The 24,729-nt window shown below is 42.8% G+C and overlaps 1 protein-coding gene and 1 long non-coding RNA gene across 8 annotated transcripts in view; one reads left to right on the forward strand and one right to left on the reverse strand.

Annotated features, from left to right (window-relative positions):
- LOC116514888 (arylsulfatase H-like) overlaps positions 1–24,272 on the forward strand; it is a 39,893-nt gene extending 15,621 nt beyond the window's left edge. For 2 of the 7 annotated variants that reach the window (XM_032226704.1, XM_032226707.1), the window contains exons 2-8: positions 4,053–4,175; positions 5,625–6,042; positions 8,095–8,231; positions 15,495–15,629; positions 17,130–17,292; positions 17,583–17,704; positions 23,760–24,267. In XM_032226704.1, the coding sequence (XP_032082595.1) occupies positions 4,053–4,175; positions 5,625–6,042; positions 8,095–8,231; positions 15,495–15,629; positions 17,130–17,292; positions 17,583–17,704; positions 23,760–24,112 (1,451 nt within the window). In that variant the 3' untranslated portion in view covers positions 24,113–24,267. Of the gene's footprint in view, positions 1–1,883; positions 1,919–2,368; positions 2,491–3,340; positions 3,568–4,052; positions 4,176–5,624; positions 6,043–8,094; positions 8,232–15,494; positions 15,630–17,129; positions 17,293–17,582; positions 17,705–23,759 lie in introns of those variants that run through there. The other 5 variants (XM_032226702.1, XM_032226703.1, XM_032226705.1 and 2 more) reach the window with 5 other exon arrangements.
- LOC116514890 lies at positions 14,609–24,398 on the reverse strand. The gene is made up of 2 exons (XR_004256169.1): positions 24,356–24,398; positions 14,609–14,983 (listed from the first exon to the last, which is right to left on the reverse strand). It is a non-coding gene; the product is annotated as an uncharacterized LOC116514890 (long non-coding RNA).
- Positions 24,399–24,729: the final 331 nt, after the last annotated feature.

The raw sequence follows: 24,729 nt of genomic DNA on the forward strand, positions 1-24,729 counted from the left end.
GTCATCTTTGGTTGGTTGAAGCATTTTTAGAGCTTCCTGCACGGCCTATTTAACCTTAGATCTAGCTCCTCCCACTGCTTCCAGATTTGTTATTGTAGTTCCTTGATCGATGGCCGATGATTGTTGACGCTGTTGCTTTTTAGCTTGTTTCTCCATACGTCTAATAGTCATATGGCTAGGTTTTTGTTCCTTGTCTGGTGGTTGTGTAGTTTGCTGTCTATCCTGTCCTTCTTGTGGTCTTTCTCTAGGTCCAGATGGTGCAGGGTATCCGACCTTCAATATATTATAATAAAAATCTCGGGCTTTCCATACAGAGTTGAGGCGGTACCTTTGCTTATCAAATGTAAATATGATGCCAAATGGTGCATCCCATCTATACTGTATCTGACGATTTCTGAGTTCTCCAACCAAAAAAGCGTAGTCTCTCCTGGCTCTTAACATTTGAGGTGGTATCTCTTTCAAAACAATCAGGTCTTGACCGCCAATTTGAAGCTTAGTATTATAAGACGCTTGCAGTACCATATTTCTAAGCTCTCTTGTAGTAAAATATATAACGATGTCTCGAGGAAGCTGCTTCTGCTTTGCCAGCCAGGAGTTAACGCGGTAAGCTTTGTCGATTTGCCAGTCAAGGTTGATCCCTGGTCTTCCCATCAAGCGATCAAAAGCTTCCGATAGAATCTGTTTCAGGTTCTCCTGTTTCTCCTCACGCAGCCCCCTTACTCTTAATGCGAACTCCATTTGTCGGTACTGTATCATAATAATTTCTTTTTCAGCATTTTCCACTTTTTGTTCCACCACCTCTGTTTTCAATGTCAAGTTAGCATTGGCATCATTAAAACCTCTAGAGTATCTTCCAGTCCAGAAATATGTTCTGTTAATACAGTTACAAGTCTCAGCATTTCGTCTCTAATTTTATCAACCTTAGCGTCAATTTTCTCATACAGCTCCTGTTTAAGTCCTTTTATTTCACTTTTGATTTCTTCTTTCATTTCTTTTATTTCCTCTTTTCTCTCCTGCTTTACCACCTCTCTATTATCTCTAAACTTATCTTCCATTTTAATTGTCTGTGCATTAAGAGCCTCGCTTAGATTGCTCAGGAAAAATTCTTTCGTTAACACATCCCCAGCAGGGGGCGTAGGAAGCAGAGGCTGCAGCTTTGTGCCAGGCACTGAGGGTGTGCCCCTGGAAGTAGAGTGTGACAACTTTGAGTTAATATTTGGTTTTGAAGCCATTTCAAAATTTATCTGCCTGCAGTTAATAAAACTCTATTGCCTGAATATGCAGCTTTAAGTAAAGAGGCTGAGTTCCCCTTTTATTTTGAAGTTAAGGCTTGGCAAAACTTTCAGTGAGTAAACATTGTAACAAGACCGTTCAGCAGTTTCATCACCATTTAACTTCCAGATAAGCAAGATTAATGAAGGAGTGAAATTCTTGTAAAAGTGAAACTAATTAAAAAGCTTCTGCTGGCCTATTGTGAAACCAAAACAAATGATAAGCAATCTCTTTTGTTTTGAATTCTTGTGAGAATTAACAAAAAGTGTTCGTTATTACCGGAGAAACCAGCCTGCTCGGCGCCATTTTAAAAGCCTCTAAGTAAATAATTTTTCGGAGGAGAAAAAGAAAAGAAGCTAAAATGTTGATAAACAATTATTGTCCACGCAAACGGATTCAGCTCGTGATAAGATTAAATCAAACAAAACTTTGAACTGAGTGGGGGAGACCTACTTTGTCCCGCACAAGGCAGTTTGAAGTTCCCAGCATGGACAGCCGTTCTGCCTTGGGCTAGCCCCCCTTTCCCTGCAAGCACAAAAGCTGCAAAAATTGAAGAGCATTTGCCAGCAAAACACTTTCTTCTTTCCTTCTTGCCTGAAGGATAAGAAAACCTGATAAGACGTCAGATGGAAGATCCTCTAAACAGGTACGTAGCCAGGAATTCGGAGGCAGCTGATTTTTTTGCTGCCACCACCAGCAGGCTCCTCCCAGGAAGTCCCTGGCCTTGATTATCTCTTATGAGTCTGTCTCCATAACTGCTGCCTCCGTTTCTCTTCCCTATGTTGCCTGGCATCAGGGACAAACTCCCTTTGATCTTCCCCACTGCTCCATGCCTCAGGTGCCTCCTGGTGGCCAACCAGCCTTTCTGGTCATTGCTCTGAGTCTGAACCCTGCCCAGGGTCCTCCACATCTTCCATAGCAAACTCATAGGGGTCCTCGCTATTGGAGTCCATCGGCAGCTCCAATGGCTCCTGCTGGGCCTCAACAGTAGTTTAGGCCTTATTCTGAAAAGAAGCATTAATGTTTTCCTTTGTTAGGATTCTTGAAAACAAGACAGACAATTCTATTTGGGTATCATTTTCGCTCTCCTTTTTAGGACACCAAATATCGATCAGCTGGCAAAAGAAGGGGTAAAACTTACTCAGCATATTAGTGCATCATCTCTTTGTACTCCAAGCAGATCTGCTTTCCTGACTGGTAGATATCCCATCAGATCAGGTTGGTAGATTTTTGTGAAGATAGCAGACAAGAATGTTGATTTGCTGTGGATATACTATTCTGCTATTCAAAATTGTATTAGATGGAAAGAGTAGCCAGACCTTCATATTGCAGATTAAATATATTTACTGTATAACTAATAAGGGTATTTTTTTAAAAAAAAGATTACTCCCTAGAAAGAACTACAGTACATGCCATTTAGCATTAGGAAAAGGACATGCAGACTTAGTATCAATTCACAAAGATTAAATGCTAATGGGCAACAGATGGGCAACAGATGAACAATGCTGTGTCCTAGCTGTACATCTATATTTTATTTGTATCCTAATTCTGTTACTTGTCAAGAAGCACAAGTTTATGGCAGGTCTTACTCATATGCTACACTATACTATACTTATTCATACGCTTTTAAGAAGAGATTGGACATTTTATGAAGTGGTATGGTTTCCTGCTTGAGCAGGGTTAGACTAGAAGACCTCCAAGGTCCCTGTACTGTTCATGGTTCCTGTGTGAAAAGTCTGAACTCAAGGTAGTATATTAATCTCCAAAATCAGGCTGAAGTCTTATTAGGGACACACTTCTATGTCCTCCATGTTAATACAATGGGGAGAAGCAGATTTAAGAAATGCCAAGCTACCTTCCCCTGCCAATTTTTACTGATTACATGAAAGAAAGAAAGCATAGCTTGATATTTAAAATGGATTGTAAGATGAACTGTTTTGCCTCTGGTGAACACTACAAAGTTCATATGGCAGTGATGTATAGTATCATTTCAACATCTATGTATACTGTTGTATACTATTTATACAGATTCATCCCCTATTCAGAATTGATACTTGCTCTCTCTCAGGTTGTCTCAGCTTGGTCTCCAAAGTTTTGGTCTTCTGCCTTCTTGCCAGAGCCTCTTTGCCAACTGATCTGCCCACCCTGGTCCCAATCTTCACCACCTGATCAATTGCCAGGATTGGTTCTATTCATCTGGCTGGCTAGGCAGATGTCCCCCTTCTTCCCTCACCACACCATGAGGAAGAGGACAACCAACCCAGACAGAAGAAGTATGCAAATCTTCAGTCAAGGGTATATGATAAATTGCATTCCCCTGCGAGACCCTTCAAACAAGCTCCATCTTCCTTTGCCACTCAACTCTATTAATTATCTTCTATGAGAAAGCCTTACTTTGTTGAACAAAGTTAAGTCCTACTGTCAGCTTTTGCTTATTAGCTGACTATAACAAAGGGTTTGGAAGTCTTGTCTGTGTTGGAATTACACAACAGCATGGCCTCCTGTAGCCTGTCACATCACTCTTACTTACACTACACTCACCAAAGATTTTCCTTGTTTACTTCCCAATGAATAGAAATGTTGGAGAGTTTCTGAAGGCTAGAATGGATATTCAGTTTGGTGGTCTTTGCTAAAGTTTGCAAAACTGTTTTCACAGGTTTGTCAAAAGCTTTAAGAGCATGTTGTTGTTTTTAAATAAATCATTCCTCCAACATGGATTGTATTTCTAATTCTGGGAAGGACAAAGAGGGCATTCATTTATTCTCCTGTTGATATTTTAGGCATGGCAGCTACAACTGAGAGGCGTGTCAAGGCTGGGCCTGGTACCACAGGAGGGCTGCCTACAAATGAAACCACATTTGCTACCTTATTACAGCAGCAAGGTTACACTACTGGCATAATAGGTAATATGAATTTTTCTCTATGTGTATTCATAATGGCAGGTATCAGGGTTCAACCTCAATTCAGATTTTAATTCCTTTCTCCAAGTTTTTCAGATGAAAGAATAATATTTCAGGATAGAATAAGCTATATTTCTTTGGACCCTTACAGCTTTTACTCTTCATTTTTGAAAGTATAAAACTACGCTTCCTATTCTTATTCCAAACTTTAAACCAAAAAAATATACATATTTTAGGTTAATCATATCAAAGTAACATACATTTTATTGACCCCAAAGCAAAATGCATAATAACACTAACTATTTTAGGCATAATATGTTATAATCTTGTCTTTTCATTCCTAGCAGCAAGAATACAATTGTAACAGAATACAAGACTGGTTAGTGAAATAACCAGATTGCTGCAAAAAAACCCCACTCTTTTGCTGGCCCAATGCTAGGTTGGTTCTGCTTCCATGTGTTTTCTAGAGTTGAAAAGTCAGGATTCATGGTTTCTATATTTTAAATAATTCATTTCTAACCAGGCACAAAACTGGGCATGTTCACTAGGGGGAAAATTGCATGGAACTCAGTAAGATTTCTACTTGGGTCTGAACTGACTTACACCAGACTGGAGAACATGGATCTCAATTAAGAGATCTGGATTTGAGTTGCCAGCATCATTTAGAATTGGCTCTATTAGCTGTAAATGATAGGAATAATATTTCTACAAATGATCTCTAATTCACTACATTATTTTTTTCTACTCTTGAGCCTAGGTCCTTTATGGTAAATGGTTCTCAAATTGATTATTAATCCTTGTACATAAATGTTGAATCTCTTTTTGCTGAGCTGTTATCAATCATTTTTTTAATAAAAAATTTATTAGTTTTATTACAAACAAAAACTCACACGCACACACAAAGCATCATCTGTCATTACATCTTGTAGAAAGCGTATCCATTGGTCACAGGTACATTTCGTGCGTTCTGTCCACAATCACATATATTCCATTCAGTCTAAATTGTACATGTTAAAAATTTATATATTTTACTATCACCATATCACAGTTTTCATTTGGTTAAGATTTCAAAAACACAGCCACCTGTTGGCATTTTTTCCCCTTCCCCCAGTTCCAGTCAATATGCCATATCTCTATATCTTTATAACATGTTCTAAAAATAAAAAAATAAAAAAATAAAGAAAAAATAAAGTCAATTAGTAGGACATCTTATATTTCCTCTCTCTAGCATATCTTTGTTATTATTATAGTTAACTAAGGGTTTACATTTTTCTCTCCTCTTCTCTCCACAAACACAAAAAGCAACGATCTCTGAAGAACAATCTATTAATATATGTTAATGAAATGACCATTTAAAATCTAAGACAATCTAAAGAAAGAAGAAATAAAAATATTGACATTTCTAATTAATAATCACCAAAGTATCAATCATTTCTGTGTTTGTATTTTCAGGAAAATGGCATCAGGGTTTGAACTGTGAATCCCGCAATGACCACTGCCACCATCCATTAAACAATGGCTTTGATTATTTCTATGGTGACCCTTTCACTCTTGTGAACGATTGTCTAAGTTGGGAATATTCAGAGCTTGAGCCAGGAAATAAGAATCCATATTATGTTCAAATAGTTGCCGTTTTGCTGTTAACTCTTCTGGTTGGAAAAATTATTGGTTTGGTTTCTTTGAAATGGAAAATAGTTTTCATCATTATATTGTGTGGAATTTTCTATATTACCTACACTTTTGTGCATTATTTATTTCGGAAATCCTGGAACTGTCTGATGTTCAGAAATCATGAAATCGTTCAACAACCACTGAAACTAGAGGATGTGGCTTTTAGGATAGTGAGGGAAGCTGTCTCGTTTATTGAAAGGTAACTAATATCAAACTTCAGTAGACTATTCTCACAATATTGAACATATGCTTGTTTCCATCCATCCATCTATTCATTTGTTTGTTTATACATTCATTAATTCATTCAGTATATAAATCTGCCTATCTCAAAAAAGTGATTCATAGAATCATAGAATCAATTAAGAAACTGCAACCACAACTTACAAACATAATACTAAAGATTAAAGACATATAACAGGTGAGAAAAATATCACAATCCATAGATATTAAATATAACAAGAAATGTGATCCTTCACACACTTGGGACCCCAGGCACATAACCAGGTCCCCAAGGCCTTACAAAAGGCCAACAGAACCAGGTCACCCTACTCTCTGAAATGAGGATGTTTCAGAGGGCAGGCACAATGGCAGAAAAACCACACTTCCTGGTCCCAGCGAGCTGATATTCCTTGGTTGACAGAACTTGGATCATGCAATTTGCAGACTGGATTGGACTGGGAGAAAAAACTGGGAGAAAACAGTACCATGGGTAATCTCTCAAGCCATGAAGGGATTTAAAGATGACAAATAGCACCTTGAATTTCACCAGAAAGATATTGACAACTCACAAACCAGTGGGACTACATATGCTGAGTAACTGACACCATTTACTACTCCTACAGCAGCTGAAGCTTTCAAATGTTCTTTAAGGGCACTAACACCACTGCCCATTGCAGTAATTCAGACAGGAGATTTCAAGGGCATGAGTGACAGTGAGCCGAGCCACTATTGATGCTATTTTCGTTGCTCCATGTGGAAGAAAATTCAAAATGTGTCCTGTAGATATCTTGCCACAAGTACCATACCCCCTCTATTTCAATTCAGGATCACAAATATCCATATTAACTAATCCACACTACCCAAACTATCTAAGGTTGTTTTGGCAATTCTTCTTTAAAACACTGACACTGCTACCCAAAAACAATAATGGAGCCGGTGGTCTTAGATTCTCTGGTTTTATGCATTAACACGTATGGATCGTCTTGATTTCTGTGCACAATTTTAACCAGGTTGGCTATAAAATAAGGTATTTAAAATAGCTCCATGAATAATATTAATGAAGGTAAACATACACGTCCCAGGATAATGTTGCAGGATGCAATCTGAATCAGTCACCAGGACCAAAGGTCTATTTTTCCAAGCTTTCAGACTCAGGTTGGAGCCTACCCTGAGTCTGAAAGTTTAGAAGAATAAACCTCCTGGTCCTGGTGACGAACTCAGATTGGATCCTGATAATATTAATAACCATGAAAACCGTATACTAATAATACCATACTTTTCAAACAGCAGCACCCAACAAACTACCATAGTCTTTGCATTTTTGCATATTCCTGAAAGCCGAACATTTCTTGATAAGACAGAGATAGGTCCTGTATATAGATCTCTCTAGACCCAGATTTTGCTATGGGGAAATTAGTTTTGATGTAATATTAAGGATCAAATGCTTTAACAAATATATTGGTACACTTTGACCAAAGATGTTGGTATAGGTATAGATGTTTATCTATACATGTAACAAGGATTAAATTGAATTTGAAATATGGCTTTATCTTGCACTTTCCATGGGAAAAAAGATATGGAAAACCTATAATCTTTATCTGTGCAAATGTAGTCATAAGTTATGTATTACATAAATTTAGTTTGAATCAGAATCAGCAATGAGAATAATTAATGCTTAGTTTAAGTTTTTATTAGTTCCTCCACAGCAAGGATGGATCCCTATGGTTATGTGAACAAAATTCAGACACTTGGCAATTGGTTGCAGTGGCCCATGGTCATGTGGTAACCTTTTGTGACAAACAAAGTCAATGAGAAAACAAGATTAACATAACAATTCTATTATTAACTTAACAACTGCAGTGATTCACTTAACAGCTGTGGAAAAGAAGGTCATAAAATGGGGCAAAATTCCCTTAACTGTCTTGCTTAGCAATGAAAATTTTGGGCTCCATTGTGATCATAAGTTGAGGACTACCTATACCTTTAACGGAAACAGTGAGGTGATTTAGTTTATCTTTGTTTTTTTTCCCAGAAACAAAAAAAGGCCATTCCTTCTTTTTGTTTCATTCTTACATGTCCACACACCATGTTATAGCACTAGTCTGTTCCATGGAACAAGCAAGCATGGCTTATATGGAGACAATGTTGAGGAGATGGATTGGATGGTTGGTGAGTATTTAAAATTGTTAACTTTCTTCAATCCCTTTTCTTTTTATTGATCTTCAACGTCTTTACCATAGCCAATTGTTTTTAGTTTTGTACCTTAACTGCCAATAATTAGGGACAAAATATATAATTCCTCTTCTATACATGATTTTTAAGAAAAAATGTTTTTGTATAATGTTCCATATATCAAGTTATTTCTGTTAAGGACTCATAAAGTCCTCATAGTTACGACCTCCCCTCGATCCTCTAAAATTTCCTCTCAGGGAAAGAAAGATATATATAGCTAAATCTAGTTTTTGCAGAACAAATAAGAGGAGAAATACCAGGAAATGTTAGGAGCTGGATGCTTCATATTCTTTGGTCTATTGATATCGCACTGTGTATTGCATTTATCATACTTAAGAAAGAAAATATAGCAGATCCAGTTAATTACCCTTCTATTTTCTCTACAACACTCTCAGTTGCATGCCAAACCTTTGCATTGATGTTACAGGAATAAATAAAGGAGAAAAGGTACTATCTGAAGAACAGGAAGAATTTGAACAGTAGGATCAATTATAAATCAGCCCAACTGTGTAATGCCAATATCTCCAAAGGGTTCCCCTATGTCCGGGATGGTGAACCTATGGCACACGTGCCACAGGTGGCACGCAGAGCCATATGTCAGGGCACGCGAGGTGTTGCCTGCGCACTGGCCGCTGACTTCAGCCTTTTTTAAAGCCATTTTTTGCCCTTCCCAGGCTCCAGAGGCTTTATAGGAGCCTGGGGAGGGTGAAAAGAGCCTCCCGCAGAGGCCCTCCAGAGCACAAAAAAACAGCCCTATGGACAAACCGTAAGTTCAGGAATGGACTTCCGGTTTGCTCGTAGGGTCAGTTTAAGCCCTCTAGTAAGGTGACCAGATTTTCAGATTGGTAAAGAGGGACACCATTGACCGGGGGGGGGGGGGGGGGGCTTGATTAAAAATTTTATATTTTGTCAAACATGACCCCAGGACACTGAAACCATCATAAATACGAATCTGTTGCCAAACATCAAAATTTTGATCACGTGACCATGAGGATGCTGCAACGGTCGCTAAGTGTGAAAATGGTCGCTAAGTGTAAAAATGGTGATCAGACACTTTTTTCAATGCCATTGTAACTTTGGTCACTAAATGAACTGTTTGAGACTTGCATTATAATGCCTTATGCCAGCTTACATTTTCAAGAGAGAGAAGCTAAACTCCTTGTTAGAATTGAAATAGAAATGAATAGAGTAGAGTAAAATAGAATAGAATAGTTTATTAGCCAAGTGTGATTGGACACACAAGGAATTTGTCTTTGGTGAATATGCTCTCAGTGTACATAAAGAAAAATAAAATAGTAAGATAGTGGGATCCTTGCTGCACCAAGCCTTCACTAATCCTCTCACTTTCATCAAAAACAGTAAAAATCACTCATGCTTTTTTATTTCTATTTATTATTTTGCTATGGCCACATATGAATATATATGCACATTCCAAATAGATTTTCTTACTAAACAGCCACCATTTCATTTCAAGTATGCTAACTTTATTCTATGCCTTCCCATGCATTACATGGCTTGAATGTTCGCGGATCGCCACCAAATTGCACAGGTGGTTGTTCTACCAGATGGACATCCTTACTTTTTCTCGAAAATGGGAGAGAGGCTGCCTTTCCTAATCTAGCCCCGTAACAACAACCCTACGAGGTAGGCTGGGTTTTAAAAAAAAGCGAGTGTCGGGGAATTCTGCAACTGCATCACCTCTTCGCTGCTCTCGCTTCCCAGGGAGCTCCCTTTCCTCTCACCGAGCAGCCCGTTCTCGGAACAAATCGGAGAGGCTCAGAGGTGGATACGCCTGGCAGTCGGTGGGGATGGTGCTGAGAGGGGCGTGCGCTGGGAAAGGGAGCTTGCACGGTCCGCCTCTGAGCCTCTCCGCACAGTCACCCCCTTCCCTGTCACGCCCCCCACCCCAAAAACAAACCACCAGCGCTCCTCCTGCTCCCCCACTCCCCAGGCCTGCAGCGCCTTTTCTTCCCGTTCGGCTCTGAGCCACCGTCACGGACCTCTTTTGGCTCCGCTCTAGGCACCGGCCGCCGCGCCGCCGTCCTCCCCTCCATCATTCCCCCTCCTCCCAGAGCACCACCGGAAACATGCCAACCTCAATACGGATGCAAAGGCGTCACATCGCCGCTACCCATGTTCACGAGGCGCCGGGCATTGCAGGGCGCAGAGGAAGCCAGCAGACAGACGGGAGACTTGGGGAGGGGGGAAGGAAGAGATCCCGTCCAGGGTAAAAAGAGGGAAAAGCGGAGAGCCTACCCTGGACGGGATCTCTTCCTCCCTCTCCCCCCCGGTCTCCCGTCTGTCTGCTGGATTCCTCTGCGCCCTGCGATGCCCGTCTGGGTTGGCTTCCTTGGACACTCAGCTGCCACCCCCACCCCCACCTTCCCTCCGACCAACTGTCAGTTTATTCTTTCTGCACGTGAAAGCGCTTTAGTCAGTGGAGTGTGTGCTGGGAGGAATCTCTCTTCTCCTCCCTGCACGGACCCCACGGTGCCTGCATCAGAGCTCGGGCGGGATTCAGGTGAAGGAAAGGACTTTTCTTTTGCCGGCATCAGAGCTCGGGCGAGCAAAAGCAAGTATTTTAATCAGTGGGCTATGCGCAGGAACGAATATATCCCCTCCTCCCTGCACGCATCCACTGAATAAGGTGCTTCCTCTGGCCCGCCTGATCTCTGCTGCGGGCGAAAGGGAGCTGGGAGGACGGGAGATTCCTCCCTCCATGTGAAAGCGCTTTAGTCAGTGGAGTTCGTGCTGGGAGGAATCTCTCTTCTCCTCCCTGCACGGACCCCACGGACCCCAATTCCACTTATGGCCTCAGGTCTATTTACCAGTTAGAGGGTCTGGAATTGATTGTTGCCAGTTGGGGGGCGCAGAGGAAGCCAGCAGACAGACGAGAGACTTGGGGAGGGGGGAAGGAAGAGATCCCGTCCAGGGTGAAAAGAGGGAAAAGCAGAGAGCCTACCCTGGATGGGATCTCTTCCTCCCTCTCCCCCCCCGGTCTCCCGTCTGTCTGCTGGATTCCTCTGCGCCCTGCGATGCCCGTCTGGGTTGGCTTCTTTGGACACTCAGCTGCCACCCTCACCCCCACCTTCCCTCCGACCAACTGTCAGTTTATTCTTTCTGCACGTGAAAGCGCTTTAGTCAGTGGAGTGTGTGCTGGGAGGAATCTCTCTTCTCCTCCCTGCACGGACCCCACGGTGCCTGCATCAGAGCTCGGGCGGGATTCAGGTGAAGGAAAGGACTTTTCTTTTGCCGGCATCAGAGCTCGGGCGAGCAAAAGCAAGTATTTTAATCAGTGGGCTATGCGCAGGAACGAATATATCCCCTCCTCCCTGCACGCATCCACTGAATAAAGTGCTTCCTCTGGCCCGCCTGATCTCTGCTGCGGGCAAAAGGGAGCTGGGAGGATGGGAGATTCCTCCCTCCACGTGAAAGCGCTTTAGTCAGTGGAGTTCGTGCTGGGAGGAATTTCTCTTCTCCTCCCTGCACGGACCCCACGGACCCCAATTCCACTTATGGCCTCAGGTCTATTTACCAGTTAGAGGGTCTGGAATTGATCGTTGCCAGTTGGGGGGCGCAGAGGAAGCCAGCAGACAGACGGGAGACTTGGGGAGGGGGGAAGGAAGAGATCCCATCCAGGGTAAAAAGAGGGAAAAGCGGAGAGCCTACCCTGGACGGGATCTCTTCCTCCCCCACCCCCCGGTCTCCCGTCTGTCTGCTGAGTTCCTCTGTGCCCTGCGATGCCTGGCGCCTCGTGAACATGGGTGGTGGCGATGTGACGCCTTTGCAGGTGCCTCAGTTGATCGTGGGTGGATCTCAATTGATGAGGAACTCAATAATGCTGGCATATAAAGCTTTTTTTCCCCCTCGGAAACTGAAGCTCGTTTAAAGAAAAAGGGAAGGGCGGGCAGCTTCACGTGAGTGAGTAACTCCGGTGGTGGGAATCGGGAGGCTTCGGCTGGGCAGCGGCGCTTCCCTTGCAAACGGGGATCAGCGCACTCGCCGCCTCCCCCTCCCCTGGGAGGAGCTCTGCAGCGGGACAGACGAATGGAGGGGGAGATCACCCCTTCCTTCTCCGAGCCCCCAAACCCCGTCTTCCCTGGCCTGCACCCCTGTGCCCAGGCTCCTTTGGGTTTGGGGCTAATCCCAATGGGTGGAGCAGGGGATCCCCAGGGTGGAGGCCTCCCGGGGCAACGGTCTTCCGCAGCTCCGGAGCTAACCTTCGCCTTCCCGCCCAGGATTGCAAGGCTGGAGGCCTTGGCAGCAGCCACCCCCACCCCCAGCCAGCCAACCCTCGCCCGTACCATGAGTTTACCAGCCAGGTATCCATTGAGCTGGAGGGCAGGCACCGTGGCTTCCTCGTGGCTAGTCTCGCTGCTGTCCCCGGGCTCGGCTCCATTTCCTCCCCGCCCATTTTCGCTCCCTCGACTGAGGCCTTCGCCCCGCCCAAACCTACCTGCCAGCGGACCCTTGCTACGAACCTCCGCAAGGAGAACCGATACACGTGGCCGCCTCTTTTCCCTTCCGCGGCCACTTCCAGCCTGCCTTCTCACATGCTGGTCAAGCGCTTCCCGCCCGTCCTTCGCTTTGGGGATCCTTCGCTTGCTCTCTTCGGCGTGCTTTGCATTTTAGCCCTCACTTCTCATCTCTGCCTCCCCGGCTCAGCTGCGCCCTCGCTTCCCCCACCCGCCAACGATCATCCCAGAGGCTGCAAGCAGAGACTAAAGGAAGACCGCATTTCAGTTAGCGCACCTCGGAGTCACCGATGCCGGCTTCCCCGCTGCGACTGGCGGGAACGGCAATGAAAGCTCAGGCTTCACTCCTCCGTCTGGGGCTGCGGCTAACAGGGACGGCCAAGCGCTTTCCTCAAAAACCCCGCCTTCCACACACACCCGGCTTCCAAAATCTGGGGAGTTGCGGGGAGGGACGATCTTCTTCCCCACTCTCAGGTTGCCCAGTTCCCCCACCCAGTTCCTCTCATGAGTAGCTCGCAAGGGAAGGCCTTCCCTTCCCTTGCTAAAGGCCACCGCTGCCCACCCGAAGCGGTGAAGCCTCCCGATTCCCACCGGCACCGGAGTTACTCACCAGGGCAGTGCAGCAAAAACAAACAGCGAAGGCGAAATGAAATGGAGACTCGTGAGAGTCACGACTCGCGCGGCGTGCTTAAGCGGACTCCAGCCAATCAGTGAGCTGGCTGGGATGGAAAATTTTAAGCACCCTCGTGCGTGCTTAAAGTTTTCCATCCTAGCCAGCTCACTGATTGGCTGGAGTCCAGGCCAATTAAATCAGTGAGCGGCAGGCTGGGCTGGCTTAAATTTGTAGGTAGCATAGAACAGAACGATGAGCCAGCCCAGCAGCTGATGGGCGGGAGCTGCGAGCACCAAAAAAAGCGTGCCTTTTAAAAAAGCGGGCGGGACGCGGGAAAATGTATCAAAAAGCGGGGGTGTCCCGCCAAAAGCGGGACGTCTGGTCTCCTTACCTCTAGGGGATTCAGGGACCTTCAGGAGGCTTCCATGAAGCCTCCAGAGGGCTTAAACCGGCCCTATGAGCAAAGAGGAAGTCACTTCCGGTTTGCTCATAGGGGTGTTTTTTGTCCTCTGGAGGCTTCAGGGAAGCCTCCTGAAGGTCCCTGAAGCCTCCGGAGGGCCTCTGGGGGGGCAGGGGAGACTGTTTTCCCCCTCCCCAGGCTCCTATAAAGCCTCTGGTGCCTGGGGAGGGCAAAAAAAGCATGCAAAAAATGGGGGGAGCACCTCTCATGCGCACATGTGCACTGGGGAGTTGTGCATTGCATTATGGGTGTGGCAAGCCCACGCACAACTCCCCTGCACTCCCCCTGCTTATGGCACGCGAGCCAAAAAAGGTTTGCTATCGCTGCCCTATGTGATAGATATTGACTGATTTTAGAGCTGCTTTAATTCAAAGCCTGGGAAAGATATCAGCACATTGTATGTATGTATATATTCATGTATGTATGTATGTAGTTTGGTTTTTTGGCTATCCATGTCCCTCAGAGAATGTTTCTGCGTGGTGTACAATTTAATCAATAAAATTAGGCATAATAAAACTGTTATTATTATAAAACTGTTTAAAATTATAAAACAACATTGTAAAATTTCAAAAAGGTTGGAGAATTCCAAGAGGCCAACAGTTGTTAATAAAGGCAGGTAGGATTCTTATGGAGCTAATCAGCCTCATTGTTCTGTGGGTTCCCCCGTCCCCCATGTAAGGCTACTATTTTTAATAGCACCTTGAGTAAGATAAAGGGAAGTGTCTGCCACTTATACAGGCCTTGAAAAATGGAAAATGACGAGATATTTTGGTCCAACACTGTTTAATCTTTGTAGTAAATCCTTTATTGAACAAATGAATGGTCAGCATCTCTATCTTATGAGATTGCAGATAAATACTGTACCTAGTGGTTTTCTATAAGGGATGATTGTCCAGGTAGATTCTCAGTAAACACCATTTGAGAAATAATAATTTTAAAAATGATGACAGTTATTCTTGTAGGGTGGGATGTACTGAAGGAATAGGACATATCTTCAATTCTCTCATTGTCCCACTTCTTCCTGATGTCTCTTCCTGATGTTTCCAAGATGTCACAGAAACTTTGTTTCTTTTGTTCGTTCGTTTTTTTGCTTGTTCATTATAATTAGCCATTATAATGAAGCCAAATTTTGCACAACGGTCTGTGAAATCAGAGAGGAAAAAGGTTTCACTATCTCCATAGGCAGAAAGCAGTTTCCCTAATTTCTTTAACTGTGAAATAGAGACAATTTTTCATTGTGATTTTAGGACTGAAGGTTATGTCATGTTTATTTAAATGTGAACATACAACCGATATGTTTATGATCTGGTAATAAAGCTAACATGTGTGATACAAATGACAAATTCTTTTTGTTTGTAGAGAAATTTATCAATGGGAAAAAGGATTAAATAAGTTACTTTGATCTTTAATATAGGCATTAAAATGGGACTCTTATTAGTACTTATTGGCAACTGTTCTCCACTCCCTTTTTTCTTAACTCCAATAAAAGAAATCCTTTGCAGGAACAAGACACTTATTTTAAACTAATGAAAGACAAGAATCTTGATACGTACAATAGATAAGTGTATTAATTCTTTTTATTTCTTCAGATATTAATGTTACTGCTAAAGCTCATGTTTTATAATAAGCTATATTTTATTTAAACTCTGCAGGAAACATTCTTGCTGCTCTTGACAAAGAGGGATTGAAGAATGACACTTTTACGTACTTTACTTCAGATAATGGAGGAAAAAGAGAAGTGTTTCAATGGGGCGAACGGCTAGGTGGCTGGAATGGTAAATATAAAGGTAAGAGTGTGTGCTGCATAACTTTCAGCACTGATTGATCAAGTACTATTTGTGAAAAGTACTTCTTTAAAAATCATTCAGAAGATATTTTACAGTACTTTGACACTTGTTTATAATATATTATGTTCCATAAAGTAACAGCCAACTCCTGGTGGCCCTAAAGATAAAAGCTTTCCAACTATCCTGCCTCTTGCCCCTGTACACAATTCTTGTAGGTGCTTAACTGTAGCTTCCAGTATTTCAGTTATCCACTTCATGTGCTATATATCTTGCCCATCATTATCATCTTTTATACCAGTGCATCAGACCTCATGATGCATCCTCTCTTCTCCCTCAAATGCAATGACACCTAAATTGGACTTCTTGTTCAGATTTTTGAATGCTCATCCCATCTTTGGTTAACATTATATTACATCATTACAACCTATTTATGCTTGTTCATCATGATACTGCTGTTGAGCTCTCCCAAGATCATCTCTGGCTTGTAACATCTTCTTTCCTTAGCTATTTCTGTGGCTTTGTTTGATTGACAAAATATCCATATTTCTTACTGTTTCTGATCATGTGCTTTCCAACTTCATTTTTACAATCATGTATCATATTTCCACACTGTACCCTTAGATGCAGATCTTTGAATCTATTTTGAACCTCAGCCTTACATGTTTATTTTTCACAATATGTTTGAGTTTATACCTCAGTGGGATTGAATGCTTTTTAATTTCTCTCAGTTTAATATGATTCATTCTGTGACTCATGAGTTGTTGATCAATGTTGACTGTATGGAGTTAGGTAAACCAATATTCTGATACAGGGTGAGAAACTTCAGTGTTAATATATGTTCAGCAGATAAAAGGAAGAAGGCTTGGTCCTATTCAAAATGAGAAATAAGAAACATGCACAATCATATCTATATTTGAATTATAAAAGAATACCCTATTGCAAAGATGATCAGAAACGTGGGCAAGTTTTTATTCTAATAAGATACATTAGAAGGTAAGACAAGAAGCAATGGATGGAAAATAATCAAGGATAGAACCAATCTAGAAATAAGGAAAAATTTCCTGACAGTTAGAACAATTAATCAATGGAACAATTTGTCTCCAGAGGTTGTGGGTGCTCCAACACTGGAGGTTTTTAAAAGAAACTGGACAACCATTTGTCTGAAATGATTGAGTTTCTTGCTTGAGCAGGAGCTGGACTAGAAGACTCCAAGGTCCCTTCCAGCTCTGTTATTCTGTTAATATGTTTGCAATTAAACATCTTAATTGAAATTAAAAAGCAAACTTGCTTACTTGGCGGCTGCTTTCATTGGTTTGTATGTGCAAAAAATTTCATATTCAGAAGGAGAAAGAGATTGGAACTAGTGGTATCACTTCTCTTCCTTTTTTCAGCTGTACTTGGGATCTAGGCTATATTATTAATGCATTATATATTTGAAAGGAGAATTGTAAGACTGTAATTTAAATTTAGATTTAATAATGCATTTTTCCTCCACTGCAGGTGGAAAAGGCATGGGAGGTTGGGAAGGGGGAATCTGTGTGCCTGGAATAGTTAGATGGCCAGGAAAGGTCGCTCCTAATACTGTTCTTGATGAACCCACAAGCCTGATGGATATTTACCCCACTGTGGCTCATTTGGCTGGGGCATCAGTGCCACAAGACAGGTATGCAGTTTTGTTCTAAAAGTGATTGAGAGATATTCAATTTTAACTAAAGCAAATATATAAAGTTGCAAATTTTATTATTGTCATCAGAGATTAGGTTAGTGTAATCTATATGCACTTAAATCTATATTTTTCCCTTAATAATGCATCACATTGTTCTCAGAGATGATGTACCAGTATAAGCAAAATGTGTAATATTATATTTTTGTTCTGATCTTGTGGTCAAGATATCACTGATCAAGACTGAGATTAAATCAACTAATGGCCTTAAATTTTATTTCTTCTAAAAGGATAATTGATGGCAAGAACCAGATAGAATTATTGCTGGGAACTGTTCAGCATTCTGCTCATGAATTTATGTTTCATTACTGTGGGACACATTTGCATGCAGTCCGTTGGCATGAGAAGGAGAGTGAGTATAAAGCTTCTCTCCCCCACCCTATTTTAATCATCAATCACTTATCATCAAGTCACTTCATTTGATATGAGTGGACAGGTACATTTGCTAGTAAGTAAGTAAGTAAGTAGGTAGGTAGGTAGGTAGGTAGGTAGGTAGGTAGGTAGGTAGGTAGGTAGGTAGGTAGATAGATAGATAGATAGATAGATAGATAGATAGATAGATAGATAGATAGATAGATAGATAGATAGATAGATAGATGGATGGATGGATGGATGGATGGAAAAAAAACTTCCATTACAAATATAATAAAATAGCTTGGTAAACACTGGCAAAATACAAATACAATATTGCCTTTTGATAACTTGATTATTCTTAAATTACGGCAATTTGTGCATGAAACCGATACATTTTCATTGAAGTGCTCATGCCCAAGATGGTGTCCTGTTGCGTTTGAGGAGAGCTTTGGGGAGATGATTGTCCTTCTCGGGGCTTGCAGGGAGTACCCTATCCCATCGTTGGTTCCAGGTCCATCTATGAGAACTTCCTGGGACCTTGGGGATACCCTTGAGCTGTGGTTTCCTGCCTCATAGCTGGAATGTTGTGAGTGAAACAGGGCGGTTGGCAGTGAAAGGAGAATGAAGACCGTTGGCAGCTGCTGGCGTGGGTATGGTCAGCGGCAGCAGGACACCTGGCCTGGGGTCTCTGCAGCCAGCATGGGTGTGGCCAGCGGTAGCGGCAGCAGCAGCGGAATGCCCAGCTTGGGATGTCTGCAGCTGCTGCTTCCCACACCCACACCGTGGTGTTATCCCAATTGCTCCCCCCTCCTCCTTGCTTATGGACATGATAAATTGGATCAGAGGGGAGTGGCTAAGGCAGCTGGCACGGATATTGATTACTTCGGTAGTTGGCATGGGTGCAGTTGGAGTGGGGGGGTCCTTTGTTGTGGCCCCCTCCGGTATCACCGCCATTGCCTGGGCCACCGTACTGTGTCATTTGGCCATTTGACCCCTACTCTTGTGACAATATGGACTGGGTCAACGGAGTGATGCCCTGGCAATGGATGTGAGCGCAGCTAACGTGGATGGAGCTTAGCTGCTGGAGTTGTTGAAGTTGGAGCAGCCGCTGCCACCACCGCTGTCCTCATCACTGCCATTATTGGCCGTTTCACCACCTCACAATTCATCATCTGCTGCGATTTTGACATCTGGCCGTTACTCTTACATATTGTCCTTAACAACGACCATTGTTATGATGGACATAAGCTTCCCGCTACCCCCTTGAACACTGTAAGCTGCCCCCCACCCCCCGTGGACATGTCATCTCTTCATTCCATCTCCCCATGATGTCACCCCGTTTGGTTGATGCCACACTCTCCTCTATGTTATACTGCGACAGAATTTTATTTCCTTCGGGCACTTCCCCTTTCCCGGGGATGGCCTTCTTGCCTATCAAGACACTTCCTTAATGACAGATCTTGAGATCCTGAGAGGTGGCATGCAAAGAAGAGACTTCTTAGGGGTTTTTTACAGGGGTTTTTTAATCAAATTTTAAGGTGGGGTTGACTCGGATGGCTCAGACAGGTTTGGGAGGGAGTCTGCCAGGGCACAGGCCAGAGCTAACTAATGGGCATGGGTCGGGAGTGCTGGGAAGGGTTGGGATTCCGGGGGAGACATTAAGCCATTCCATTGGGGGGTTTACCATCTGTACTGTTTGTGGGAGGGGCAGATATGGTGGGACTAAGGGCCAAATTATGTTCGGGGGACACGGGTTCGCTGTTTAAGAGCGATCGCGTGTTCTGACCCTCATCACCCTTCTCACACCCTCGGGTGCTCGGGATTACAGGACCCTGGTCTCCGGTTAGTGTCGCTTAATGCCAGGTCCGTGGTACATAAGGCTCCCCTCATTTACAACCTCATAGAAGAGGCTAGAGCGGATCTGGCGTGCATTACGGAGACCTGGTTGGGCCATGAGGAGGGTTTTCCCCTTAGTGAATTATGCCCACCTGGCTTCTGGGCGTTTCACCAGCCGAGAGCCCAGGGCAGGGGCGGGGGGGTGGCGATGGTTATTAGGGAAAGTCTCAGACCTCATGAGGTCACTGTGCCTCAGATAGGCAGGTGTGAATCCCTTTTTGTGAAATGGGGCCTTGGAGTTCAGGGGGCCTTTTTTTATGTACCTGTCTCCCTGCTACATTTCATTGGCCCTGCCAGAGCTGCTGCATGTGTTATTGGCATTGATTTCCCCAGGCTTATGATCCTGGGGGATTTCAATCTGCCTTCCATTGGCGGGACATCTGAGTCAGCTTGGGAGTTCATGGCTTCCATGACGGCTATGGACCTAACTCAATTAATTCAAGACCCCACCCATAATGGGGGACACACGCTCGACCTGATTTTTGTCTCTGGGCAGTGGATGAATGATCTAGGTTTAGGGGATATTTCTATCCTTGTCATGGTCGGATCATTTCCTCATCAAGCTTGACTTCCACACTGCTACCCCTCACCGCAGGGAGGTGGAACCGACTAGATGGTTCCACCCCAGGTGCCTGATGGACCCTGAAAGGTTCCTGATGGAGCTTGGGACTTTTCCTGAATCCCTTGCTCACAACTCAACTGAAGCCCTAGTTTAAGCCTGGGATAGGGCAGCCACTGGGGCCTTGGATTGTGTTTTGCCTTTGCGGCCTCTGACAGTGTCGATCCCGAGTAGCTCCCTGGTTTACCGAAGAGCTTTGGGAGATGAAACGCCGGAAAAGACACCTAGAGAGTGGTTGGAGGGCCAGCCGGTCTGAATCTGATCGAACACTAGTTAGAATTCATATTAAATCCTACTTAGTGGCGATAAAAGCGCCAAAGCGGCAACATTTTTCTGCTCTTATCGCATCCGCAGATAACTGCAGATAACAGCCGCCCTATTTAGGGTGACCCGCTCCTTACTTAACCAAGGAACTGGGAAGGACCCCTTGCAGGATAGGACTGAAAAATTTGTTCAGTATCTGCAAGATAAAATCGCTCAGATCCAGACAGGCTTGGACTCTGACTGGGTAGATTTGGGCGAGTTGATGGGGATGAATCTTGTGGAGACCATCTGGGATGAATTTGACCCTGTGACCCCTGAGGGCATGGACAGGATTATGGGGAGACTCAGTGCTGCCACTTGTGTGCTGGACCTGTGTCCCTCTTGGTTAGTCTCGGCTTCCCAGGAGGTGACACGAGGCTGGCTCCAGGTGATTACCAATGCTTCATTGAGAGAGGGGTTCTTTCCCACCGCCTTGAAGGAGGCGGTGGTGAGGCCCCTCCTTAAGAAGCCTTCCCTGGACCCAGCTTCTTTAGCCAACTATCGTCCAGTCTCCAACTTTCGCTTTATAGCGAAGGTTGTTGAGAGTGCGGTAGCACATCAGCTTCCCCAGTACCTGGATGAAGCTAACGGCCATGACCGGGGGGGGCTTTTACCAGATTCACCTGGTACATCAGTTGCACCCCTTCCTGGATCGGGATGCTCTGTGCACAGTCACTCATGCCCTCAGCCTTTCTCGCCTGGACTACTGTTACACCCCTCCTTAAGAAGCCTTCTCTGGACCCAGCTAACAACTATCATCCAGTTTCCAACCTCCCATTCGTTGGGAAGGTTGTTGAGAAGGTGGTGGCCTTTCAACTCTGGCGGACCTTGGATGAAACAGATTATCTGGATCCCTTTCAGTCGGGTTTCAGGCCTGGTTACGGCACTGAAACTGCTTTGGTCGCGCTGATCGATGATCTCTGGCGAGCCAGAGATAGAGGACATTCCTCTATCCTTGTGCTTCTTGACCTCTCAGCGGCCTTCGATACCATCGACCATGGTATCCTTCTGTGACAGTTACGGAAAGTGGGAGTGGGAGGCACCGTCTTATGGTGGTTCTCCTCCTACCTCTCAGACAGGTCGCAGTCGGTGTTGGTTGGGGGACAGAGATCGACCCCTAGGCCCCTCAAATATGGGGTGCCGCAGGGTTCGGTCCTGTCCCCCCTCCTATTTAATATCTACATGAAGCTGCTGGGTGAGATCATATGCTGGCACGGGATAAAATATCATCAATATGCAGACGATACTCAGTTGTATCTGTCCACCCCGTGCCAACTCAGCAAAACAGTGGAAGTGATGTGCCAGTGCCTGGAGGCTGTCAGGGTCTGGATGGGAGCGAACAAGCTTGCACTCAAACTCCACTCAATCCAGACAAGACCGAGTGGCTATTGATGCTGCCTCCCAAGGATAGTCCAGACATTCCACCTCTTAGCCTGGGAGGTGAAATTATACACCCCTCAGAGAGGACCCGCAATTTGGGTGTCCTCCTGGATCCACTGCTGCTAATTTAATTATGTAACAGTTATTTTATATGCAGGCCACTTTTTTCACAGACAAGAAATGATAGGTGTTGCTTTGATTATAATTGAGAAAAATAATTTGGATTATTCATTGAATGTATCACATTAGAAAAATACCTTACTTCTGTTATTCACATAATAAATAAACATGATGTCAAAAATATATCTATAAAATTGCATGTTAAATTAAATAAAGATTTGCACTTCCTCAGCTGACCTGAAAATGTCTGTCAATGCCATTCATTTATTTAAAAAAACAAAAAAAAAAGATGAAGATGTCACGCATAGGAAATAGGAGAAAGTGGGGAAGCTGCAGGAATAGAAAAATTCAAGAAAAGAATTATGGGGGAAAAAGCAGAATTTAAAGTTTCTGAGTTCCTCCTGAACTCTGAGTTTCCAATATTTTAATTAAAATTGGTGATATGTAAACAAATTGATGCCTGTCCAGAAATACATCAAATTATGACATAACATACTAGTGACAAACCAACATATAATACAGTATATAACATTTTATTTCAATACAAAAACATACTTCCTTCAGAAATCCACCCTTTTAAGAAAATGATATAAACTCAAAACAGATAGAAACTGATAACGGTATAGCAAATTAGGTTTCAAAAATGAGAGATTTTAGATCAGTGTTTCTCAACCTTGGCAACTTGAAGATGTCTGGACTTCATCTCCCAGAATTCCCCAGCCAGCAAATGCGTTGAAGGGAGTTGAAGTCCAGACATCTTCAAGTTGCCAAGGTTGAGAAACACTGTATTAGATAGTAGTTCACAGGCCTATATTGTGAACCTTGAATAGTTTTCATTATGTGTTCTCTGTCCCCCCCCCACCCTCTGAAAAAGAATATTTTCCTGTTTATTTGACTTAATGAAAGATCAAAGTCAAAATGTACAATTATTATTTAGCTGATTATTCAGTTTTTGACATTAACTCTTTCCTGTTTGCTTCTCTTAAACATGTAAAAAATGTTTAACTCCTATTCTTGGAGTTTGTGAAGCTATAGTTTAATTTTTAAATATATATATAGTGATTTAATCAATAAAGTTACTGTCTGAATAACTTACATTTTTCAATTTAAGTATCAAACATACTTTTATAAACAAATCAAAGAAATTTTTTTTTGTGATGAGTAACAACGAGATATATTTCTGTAAGAGGAAAATGTGCAACTTTCTACTTTTTTCTATGAAGTTCTTATGCATCAAACTTTCCAGGTTCTTTTTAAAACCTCTCTGTGTTATTATGCCTAAGAATATTTACCCATGTAGTAGGACTGTATTAGTGTTATCCTTCTCATCTTTCCTATTACCTTCTTCTATAGGTATATTGTGATTATTATTTTGTTGTTTGTTTGCTTATGCACCAGAGACAAATTTCTTGTGTGTCCAATCACTTGGCCAATAAGAATAAAAATACAAAATACCATTCTGGATATTTAAAAAACCTATTTGGAACAGACGCATTAGTATCTTACTGCAACAATCAGACACCATCTAACAATATGAACAGTATTTTTATAGCCAATACATTCTTGAAGTGAAAAAAGTGGAATTCTATTGTTCTTTAGAGAGAAATAATTCAAAGTGTGATTTAAAATAGAAAAGATTTAGGAAAGCTGACATGTTTAATCATGCTAAATTTTTATTTTTAATTGTTTTTCTCTCTTTCTCTGTTTCTACACACCCACACACATCGGATAAAAGGTGGAAGTCTCTGGAAGATTCATTATGTGACTCCAAACTTTCAACCAAAGGGGGCTGATGGATGTTATGGAAAGATCATGTGCCCATGTTCAGGAGACAATGTCACCTATTATAACCCTCCTTTGGTTTTTGACCTCTTAAGAGATCCCTCAGAATCCACTCCACTTTCTCCAATTTCTGAACTACATTTTGACATCATTATAAGCCAAGCTGAAGAAGCAGTGAGAGAACACCAGCTGACTGTCACTCATGTCCCTAATCAACTGGATCTTCCAAGTAATCAATGGGAAAAAAATCTGCAACCATGTTGCAGAATTTTCCCTTTCTGTTGCTGTGATAAAGAAACCAATTAATTTGTGATAAAACTGTCAAAGAAGCAATGTTGTCTATCTATTAAAACATTTTAGATATCTTGAAATCATGTTATCGGTGGTTATTGAGTGACTTAAAAATTACTTTGATGAAGAGAATGAAAAAATAATATTTTATTTTTAAAAAACAGATTATATACTGAAAGTGAATTAATAACATTTAAATTTTAAATGGAAGAGGGATCAATGCTGGTCACTTTTAGCATCAGAATTTAATTTGCTTACTGTGTTTCATATTTGCTAGTTGTTCCCGAATCTAGGGGGTGATGCTCATCACGGTTTCAAAGCCGAAGAGCCAGTGCTGTCCGAAGACGTCTCCATGATCATGTGGCCGGCATGACTAAACACCAAAGGCACATGGAACGCTGATTCCTTCTTGCATTTTTATATGATTTCAAACTGCTAGGTTGGCAGAAGCTAGGACAAATAACAGGAGTTCATTCCGTTACTTGGCACTAGGGATTCGAACCGCTGAACTGTCAATCTTTCTGATTGAAAAGCTCAGTGTTTTAGCCACTGAGCCACTGCATCCCTTAAGCATACTAAACATACTAAAATATAAAAAATTACATCTTGCAAAAAGTTAAGAAGTCTTGAAT

The sequence above is a fragment of the Thamnophis elegans genome, chromosome 11, assembly GCF_009769535.1.
Source record: "Thamnophis elegans isolate rThaEle1 chromosome 11, rThaEle1.pri, whole genome shotgun sequence".
NCBI lineage: Eukaryota > Metazoa > Chordata > Lepidosauria > Squamata > Colubridae > Thamnophis > Thamnophis elegans.